Below are 9,732 nucleotides of genomic sequence, written 5' to 3'. Positions count from 1 at the left end.
CTGTGCTGGGAGGAGCTCATCCTGTATTCCTGCCTGCTGAGGAGCTATTTAATCCTGTAAAGATAAAATAACTAAATTATTTAATACTTATTTTTTAATAAACTCCTACTGATATTTATTGTGCTTCACATTTTATAAAGTGCATTTGTGAAAATGGAAACTTAATGAACTCGCACTGCACGCCAGGGACTAAGCTAAGTCCTAACCTGTTCTATGTTATTTAGTCCTTGTAACTACTGCACAAGCTTGCTTTCATTATTCTCATTTCACAGATGAAGTGAAGTTCAGAGTGGTTTAAGATGCATCGGATTGATCCAAGCCAGGTCAGCTGGATTTGTTCCTGGTTAACTGGTAAACTGGATCTCTCAGAGGGAAACATGTGAGAAAGAGCCTGAGACAAAAGTTGAAAGTTGATGCTTTTTCATCAGTTGAAGACATGTGTCTTCATCTCTCACATCTGCCTGACTGCAAAAACAAAGATTAGCAATGCTCTTGCTTTTTTTAAAAAAAAAAATCACTCCTCTTGACTTCATCAGGATGACAAGATCTCAGAATATCAAGAGATCTGAAATTGCTCACAAATCATAATTATGAAGAGAAACTGTAGCAGTTGCTGCAGTGCAAAATCCAATATGGATTTCAATGACCAATTATTATTAACGAACAAATTTGAAAACTGAATTTCACAAGCAGCATTAAATTTCTCCCTGCCACTAATGGGTGATAAAAATTAAAAATGATATAAACATGTTTTAAAGTCATCCTGGTGGCTGCTAAAAGTAGCCATCCATACCGCGGTTAGGCATTGCCAGAAGCCCACTCTGTGTGGTAGAAGTTCATATTAGCCCACTATGTCAAACTGTTCCCTTGAAATTTCAGCTTTGGTTCGTTCTCTTTGGCTAACATAAACTTTAACAGCAGTTTTGACTACAGCAGCAACACATAACCAAGGAGCATTCTTAAATAAATGTAGATTATCTCAAGGACCTGAAGGAATCAATATGTTCCCAGTGTCCACACACTTGTACTGAGAAAAATCTAACCCGAAGTTAAAGGTATTGTCAGTTTATGCAAAGTACATTACATGAGTCTATTCTCCAAGCAGACATTCATATCTGGGGATCCTTTCAAATATGAAAATAAAATATTTACCTTTTTGCTATGGGGAATAAAAAGACATGACAGTAGAAAATACATCCTGATAGAAAAATAGTTAAAGTTTTTAATTCTTTAAATACCAAGAGTTAACATTTTGTGACTACCCTTTGAAAACAGGGTATTTGGGAACAATTTTGTTTTCAAAATCAATACGAATTGTTATTCACATTTTTACTAAAACCAACATTCCTTTCACAAATCACAAAATGATTTCCTTATAAAAAGAAGAGCAGCCAAGTGTTCGGTGGGTCTGTCTCTGTGCTCAGCTAAGCGTCTGTTAAATACAGTCCAGGGTTCCCCATCTACTCTGACCGGCTCCATCGTTCGGTGACACTTCACACAATTTGTTCCCTGAAGAACCATTTCTGATGATCCGAGTTGGTACAGTCTCGTAAGAGTGGTACAAAACTGTCACTCAAGTCCTTCCTCTCAGCCTGAACGCATTTTTTGGACTGTACATGAAATAGAGAACCATCCTACAAAAGACAATACACATTGTACGTTCAAGAGAATTACAAGCAATTCCTGAGAAAGTACCTTTTCCTTAAAATGTGTTAAGTGCTCAGGGTGATTTTTATCATTTCAGAAACACTTATTGAGCAGTAAGTGTCTGCAGGTATGAAGGCAGCCCACGACCGTCTGTGCACACAGAAGAGGCGTGTGGAGGCGTGTGTCACGCTTGCCAGTCCCGGGAGCTCTTCAGGGGGTCCTCGACTCTACCATCAGGGCCGATGGTGCCACCTGCTGGCTGTTCTGGGATCAGTCAGACCCTATATCTCCTCCCTCTTATTCTTTGCAACCCTGTGGACTGTAGCCCATCAGGCTCCTCTGTCGGCAGGATTTCCCAGGCCAAAATACTGGAGTGGGTTGCCATCTCCTACTCCAGGGGATCTTCTCAACCCAGAGACTGAATCCGTGCCTCTTGCATCTCCTGAACTGACAGGCAGATTCTTTATCGCTGCGCCACCTGGATCAGGACCCTATCTCACCCCTACTGATGTTCTTTTCCTTCAGAGTGATCAGGTCCAAAGGTCCTTTATTAATCTCTTCTGCTTCTCTTAGGTCTCTGGAGGCCTCTTTCTCCTGTATTTAAGTGGAGAATGAGGGAACTTGGCTTTAGTCCCAGCTCAGCCACAGACCAGCTGGGTGAGGAGACAGGTCGCCAGAGAGGAAGTAGGGCCTGCAAACTATGCCAATTTCCAAACCCCAAAGGACAATGACCCTCTCTAAGTCCTCTCCATCTCTCTTTTTCCCCAACTGTTGCTGAGCTAACTTTCCAAGTCTCTCCCCAGTTTCTGGAGTTTATCTTTCCCTCTATCTCTCTCTGTTGTAAGTTCAATAATATTAATCTGGAAAGCCCTTAAAAGTGTTCACAAGTTGCCTTCAGAATGATGTGAAAGTAAACAAATAAGGCATCCTTCCTCACACCTCTCTAAAGAAACTTTAACTTTCACTGAAATTTAAGATTTTTAAGATAAAATTTTAATGGCATTTCAAACCAATTTCATGATTTCTACCTTGCATTACTCTTTTTTGAGGTCTTACAATGGCTTCCTGTTGGAAGAAAGAAGGGAACAGCAAAACTTTTGGGGTTTACAGAAATATTTTCCCTATTATTTTTTGTATCATATAGCACTGTAATGCCTGGCTTTTCCAGGAAACCTGAGAATTTCATTGCTGATCGTAACACCTTCTACAACAAAACATATTCTAACTTCTAATTATACTTAGAATTAATTCATGTATAAGTAGTACAGATGGATCTTTCCATCCCTGGGGCCAGGCTGGGAATGAAAGCTCTTCATGGAGATAAAAGTGAACTAATTCTTTCTTTTGAATTATTTTCTTCGGATTTATGTCCTCGAGTGCTTTTTCGTGAGTCACTAGATATGACTGATGGATAAGTGAGCTTCTTACAAATGTGTAAGAGGTAGTGCCTTTCAGACCTGAAATAACACCCAGTTCCAAACCGGCAGTGACTCTTCTGATGGAGAACCAACTCCATCAGAGACGTTTCCTTGGTTATTGTGCCACAAGTTAACAATGTAGAGCTTTACAGCCTCCAAAGATTCTTTCTGGCTGCACATCTATTCACTAGAGGTGGATAAGGCTTCGATTATTATCCCCACTTAGAGCTGGGAAAGATGAGCCTTAGACAACAGGAGTGGCTTAAACGTGGGCCTAATCTCATGTCCTTACACTTGGTGGTTTGTTTCATTCATCTGAACCCCAAGTAATCTCCAAATGCACTGGGGACAGCGCCTCTTCCTATTCCAGTCAGCCACAGCTCAAGGTGTGAGGGGGACAGGAAAACTGGCAGGGAGTGGACAGGGAGGAAAGAAGGGAAGTGGTACCGGTGCTGGATGCCGTGGGACGCCTCGGGTTCACTGTGAAGTGCCTGGTCTCCCGTAGGGGCCGCATCCCTGAGACGCACTAGGGACTCACTTCACCTCCACAACCCCCTCTGCAGTCCACGGGATGGCGAGCCACAGAAGGAAGGCGTGAGATGGGTCGCCTACCTCCTGAAGGATGAACTTCTGGTCCTCTGGGGTGGTGTTCTCACACAGATGCATGATGAGGACGTCTGTTCCTTCCACCACTGCCACGCAGCCTTCTGGCTGGTGGGTGTTGTAGCGTATTTCATTCTGGGATGTGTATTCGAAAAACTAGAAATGGAGTAGCCAACATGCACCAGTTAGCCTCTGATGTGCAAAGAGGGCAATCTTTAGAGAGAGGAAGGAGAACCTGGGGTTACCGGGACATGAGTGCCGGGGTCCTCACACCAGCCTGTGTCCCCGGAGCACCCTGTACACCTCTGGAGAGGTGTGTAGCCAGTGTGAATGGAGGGGCCCTTCTCGTTTGCAAGAGCATGAGGTGGGGGATGGCCCGGGTCACCCCGCACCTGCTGTGCCTAACCCCGGGCTGGTGCAGAATGGCAGGAAAGAATACAGACTGGTTCCAGCCCTTGAGGGCTCTCTGTGCCCTTGACCAGCCACTTTCCCTCCTTTTCTTCAGTCCTTTCCTCCTCCTTCCCCCGAAATAAAATGGATGCAACCATGCCTCGGAGACCACAAAGTGCTGTCTACAGCAGACGAAGGACGGCTAATAGGAGGACTTGCTCTTCAGAGCAATGGTTTTCTTACCCTAGGTGCCTAGGGAAAATGCTGATTCAGGGTCCTGGTCCCAAAGAGGAAACGAGGGTTCCCTCTGTCTGAGATGGGGCCGAAGAAGCTGCACTTTCACACTTCTAACAAGACACGTAGCTGCCCATCTGCCCCGCTCCACCCCCTTGCTTCCAGGAGATTCTGACACAGGTGACAGGTTCCCAGGGCACAGGGAGTAGTGCTTCTCAAATGAATCTCCCTTGAAAACCAGTCAAGACTAGAGGTGGGCTGGGGAGAGATGGGGTGGGTCTGGGAATCTGCATTTCTAAGCTCTCAGGTGATGCTGATGGTACCACCTTTGAAGAGTGCTGTTCTAAAAGGGGTTGAAGAACCTGAAAAATTTAAGGCTGTAGGGGTCTGAATTATGAAAGTTTACTGTTGAACATAATGGGGCCTAATATTCAAAAGGAATCGGAGTGACTCCAGGTTAGAGGAAAATCTGAATGCCCATCCTTCGTCTCCAGTATCTCACACTTTACTTGGGACAGCAGGCTTTGAATGTCTAGAGCCAACGCTCTGCTCTCTCCTGCATCCTCCCTGGCTCCGCCCTGGCAGTGTGCCTGCCAGGCCAGGGTCCTGCTCCGGTTCTCAGACCTTCCAGGTCTTGCTCCCCTGCCCAGCCTGCAGTTCAGCACTTAACCCAGACATATCCACCTGGGCCCTGACTGAGGAAACTGCCCTAAAAATTGTTTTGCAGTGTGGCACTAGATATCAAATCCTATAATTCCATGTAAGATTTAATTCTGAATAAGTAATCTGAAATGCAGATCTGCTTTCCTTTGTTTTTTCTTTCTGACCAAAGATGTTAGCAGCAGGGTTATTTATAATTACAAAAACAGGGAGGAAGGAATTGATTACCTCAACAGTAATTAATATAGTCACACAAAGGACTAGCAAGAGGCTGTTATGGATGATGTTCTCAAAGGATGTCTTAACAACACATGAAAAGTATGATTAAGTAATGGACACGATAGACTATAAAACATGTAGATATTACAACAACCATTTAAAATACATAATCCCAAGGTCATGCATTAAAAAAGATGGGAAGTAAATATATCTTAATTATAATGGTAGTCATTCTGGGTCTTGTCATTTACTACTTGCTTCTACTTTTTATATTTCCTAAATGTTCTATGATGAGTACATATTACCTTTATAACAAGAAATCACATATTAAATGTTTTAAAACCACACAGATTTCCCCTCATCTCCCTCTTTAAAGGCCCACACCGATGGTCCCTTGAGCACAGGGCCTCCCGCTGTCCATTGTCCTTCAGCCTGAGAAGGTCAAGCCGTTAAAGCAGCAGCCCCTACCTGGTTCTGACCCATCCCATGACAGCGGTACAGAATGACCTGGTGTCCTGTGATCTCGTGCTCGTTGGGAGGGTTATAGTCAAAGCAGTAATCTTTCAGTCCTTTGTTCTGGAGCTAAGCAAAACATAAAGGTGGCATTTGGTCCAGGTTTATACACAACAGATTCCACCCAGGGCTGTGAAGGCAGGTAAATGGAGTGAGAGCAGTGGCTGCCTGAAGAACCAGACTCAGAGCTAAAAGCCCCTTCCATTTCTAGTTTTAAACGTCTTTCCCGTTCTATACCATAGGCAGGAATCATAACCCCCATGTTTTAAAATTAACTTTTCCTGGAAATTAACAACAGTTAATTTACACTGCTGTGTTAGCTTCTGCTGCACAGCAAAGTGAATCAGTTACACATATGCATCTAGTCAGTCTTTCTTAGTTTCTAGTCCCTCATAGGTCATTACAGAGTACTGAGCAGAGTTCCCTGTGCTATATAGTAGGTTCTTATTAGTTATCTATTTATGTATATATAAGAGTATGTATATGTCAATCCCAATCTCCCAATTTATCCTCTACCCTGCTCTCCCTACTTGTAACCACAAGTTTGTTTTCTACATCCATGACTCTATTTCTGTTTTGTAAATAGGTTCATTTATATCATTTTTTTTAGATTCCATATATAAGTGATATCATATGATTCATACACATTTTAGGAAGATAAATTTGAGGAGCAGAGAGATGAACTCTTTATGGCCTGAGAGCTCACACTGCTTCATGTCTCATTAGCGCAGCCTTATTGCTTTACTAGTCCAACATAGCTGGGTTGTCACCTCACATATGCACCAAGTGTGTGCTCAGTCCTGTCTGACTCTTGCGACCCTAAGGACTGGGCCCGCCAGTCTCCTCTGCCCATGGAATTTTACAGGCAAGAATACGGGAGTGGGTTGCCATTCCCTACTTCCCGACCCAGGGCTCGAACTGCATTTCTTGGGTCTCCTGTACTGGCAGGTGGGTTCTTTACCACTAAAACCACCTGGGAAGCCCTGTGTACCAAGGAGTTCCTGATATTACATTATCTTCAAAGGATACCCCAGTTAAGAGACCCGGCACTTCTCAGATCAGAAGTCCACCACTGTAGATACAAGGACAGTATAATACAGAGCCAATGGTTTGCACACAGGTCATACAACACATAAGTGGAGACACCTGAGCCTTGAATCCAGGACCTCAGACTCAAGTCCAGTGCTCTATCACTCAATATTCTCTAATCTAAGGTCATCTCTAAGGTACTTTTGGATCTAAATCCCTTTAATTTATTCTAAGAGCAAAAAGCCCTGGAAGGTTCCATGCTCCAACCTCCCTTCCAGGAGCCTCCAGAAAGAGACTCAGTTCAGTTCAGTCACTCAGTCGTGTCCGACTCTTTGTGACCCCATGGACTGCAGCATGCCAGGCCTCCCTGTCCATCACCAGCTCCTGGAGTTTACTCAAACTCATGTCCATTAAGTCGGTGATGCCATCCAAACATTTCGTCTTCTGTCGTCCCCTTCTCCTTCCACCTTAAATTGTTCCTAGCATCAAGTACCTTCCAAATCCCTTTCTGCAGGGTTTAAGGAACCTTCCCTGGTGGCTCAGTTGGTAAAGAATCTGCCTGCAATGCAGGAGACCCAGGTTCCATCGCTGGGTCAGGAAGATCCCCTGGAGAGGGAAATGGCAACCCACTCCAGTATTCTTGCCTGTAGAATCCCATGGACAGAGGAGCCTAGTGGGCTACACAGTCCATGAGGTTGCAAGGAGTGGACACGATTGACTGACTAACACTTTCACTTTCAAAGAACCTTCACTGGCTTCTGAACTCCACTCTGGCCCTGGCCCTTGTCCACCTCTGTCTAGCTTGGTTCTGGGACTAAGACTCAGCCATATAGAAAGAAGGAATCCATAATCCACTGGCTCATAAAACAGAGACCTCCGTGTTCTTGAGGTCCCTTAACTTTGTGAAGGAACCTGGGAACAGGATAGGCAAATAATCAGGGCATCTTAGGTTTAGAAGAACTCAAATGTTACGAAGCCAAGTTGGCACTCTTGACCTCCAAAGGATCTTACCCTCAGATGAGTTCCCTACACTCAAAAGAGTCTGGAAAGAAAGAAAAAAAAAAAAACTAAAGAAGAAAAGGGAGAAACCCCTAAAGATTAAAACTTAGATTAATTAAGCTAACTCTATCAAGTTGGTGATAGACTTAAAGAATGATTTTGAATGACTTTAGAGCATAGTGTGTTTGCCTACACCTCCTTAGTGAAATATATTCTATAAATAAATGGAGCTGCAAAGGAATCTTTAACTTTATTCAGGGTCACACTGTCAGTGGGAGGGTGGAGCAGAGGAAAGGGAAGAGGCAACATCTCGGTAAATGCAGAATCTCAGGGACAGAGTTCACTATATCACTCTCTCTCTCTCTGCGTTTCTGCATGTTTGAACATTTTTATAATGAAAACTGAAAATTCCCTGCTTTGCAGTTATCAAAACTTGCAGAATGGAACACTAGCTCTTCTGATGAACACCACAGAGCAGAGGAGGGCTCCCTAAGTTGGTGGAGTTCCAAGCAAAAGCCAAAGGTGCTGGATACTTGAGTTGACCTCATCCCACCAATATTTCTTCTAGGTTTTTTGAAATAACAGAAGTGACTCCTCTTCCTTACTATGGCTTTTGTGGATCCCTGAGTTGGGAATTAGTAACTGGTCCAGTTATTGAGATTTGAAGTCATGTGATAAAGAGTTAGTTAAAAAAAAAGACTTGGAAACACCAACTGATCCTCAGTTTCCATCTGTAAAACAGAAGGCTGTACTCACCAACTGTGAGATGCTTCCAGTGCTGACATTCTGGACCTGAGGCCCAGACACTCAAGGGGAGAAAGAAGGACACTGGATGAGAAGGGGGAGGCATATGAGAGAAGTCAGTGGTCCCCACAAAGGGGTCTTTTTTTGCAGGGTTGGTCACTCCTGGAGGCCAGAAGCACATTGCCCAGCACAGGCCCACCTCGCTCACCATCCCAAAGAAGCCAGGCCTGTCCTCGGGCACGTGCAGCTCTGGATACACGGTATTCAAGAACCACTTGAAGTCCTTACACCCAAGTCTTGCACGGAGCTGTCTCCTCTCTGTCACGTCCCCAAAGGGCTCCTGAGAAAAGGACAAAATGGTGAGCCCCTGCAAGCCACAGTGCTTCCTATTAAAGACTTTCATTCACCTAGTAAGCCCTTATTGAGCACCTATTGTGTGCAGAGCCTGCACAGGACAGAGAGGATAAGAAACAGACATAGTGGCAGCACCCCAGCAGGAGATACTGTTGCTCAAACAACGACATCCCCGGGTGCTCTTGCTGCAGGGAGCTGTGGCCAGGTGCAGGAAGGAAGGACACAAAGCCCCTGCTGATGGGTCAGGAGCTGAATCCAGGGGCTGCACTGGCATCCCTGGCCCCCTGTGGTCACAGACCAGCAGCATGTCAGTAGCACACGTATGTCATGGTGTTCTGATAGTTTTACCACCAATACCTGGACACTCACTTCTAAACAAAGCTAAGTATTCTAGAGGTAATTATGAATGAAAACTTTCTTATGTGCCCAATCTATTCAAGTCTAAATATATTCTTCCAATAGTAAGAGCAAAATGCTACAATGATAAATACTTGTTTTATGAATGAAACCAATGATTACGAATTTTTGAATAATCAAATAAAGCAAGCATCTCTTTAGCACAGCAAATGTACAACCATGAGAGCAATGCTGAGTGCAGAGATAGGACTGTCGCTGTGTTACGCTGTTAAATGATTAAAATTTGACAAGTTAAAATATTTAGCAAAATGGTAACAATAAGGAAAAAGTCTGAATAAAATTTCAGGTTTCTCCTTGTTTTCCAGAAGTTCATTTTTCAATGAGAGTCATTGTGACCTCATCTTCAACCAAATCTCCATTTCAACTCTGCCACTGGGCATTCAGACAAAAGGTGCCTGAGTGCCCCTCTTTCTAATATATTATTCTTTGGGAACCCTCAGAAAGAGGGATTGATCTGTGGGTTTTAGAACGGGTGACAGGGAAGAGCAGATATTTCTACCCCGCA

The 9,732-nt window shown here is 44.0% G+C and overlaps 1 protein-coding gene across 1 annotated transcript in view; it reads right to left on the bottom strand.

The window, feature by feature from the left end:
• Positions 1,193-9,732, bottom strand: part of GALNT12 (polypeptide N-acetylgalactosaminyltransferase 12) — a 32,332-nt gene continuing 23,792 nt past the window's right edge. Inside the window, exons 7-10 of the mRNA XM_013966061.2 lie at positions 8,665-8,796; positions 5,640-5,753; positions 3,678-3,824; positions 1,193-1,634 (exon numbers count right to left, since the gene is read on the bottom strand). Of these exons, the coding sequence (XP_013821515.1) occupies positions 1,494-1,634; positions 3,678-3,824; positions 5,640-5,753; positions 8,665-8,796 (534 nt within the window). The 3' untranslated portion in view covers positions 1,193-1,493. The remainder of the gene's footprint in view (positions 1,635-3,677; positions 3,825-5,639; positions 5,754-8,664; positions 8,797-9,732) is intronic.

Source organism: Capra hircus, chromosome 8 (assembly GCF_001704415.2).
Source record: "Capra hircus breed San Clemente chromosome 8, ASM170441v1, whole genome shotgun sequence".
NCBI lineage: Eukaryota > Metazoa > Chordata > Mammalia > Artiodactyla > Bovidae > Capra > Capra hircus.
The sequence above is the reverse complement of the archived record's forward strand: the minus strand, read 5'-3'. Positions and strand labels throughout refer to the sequence as shown.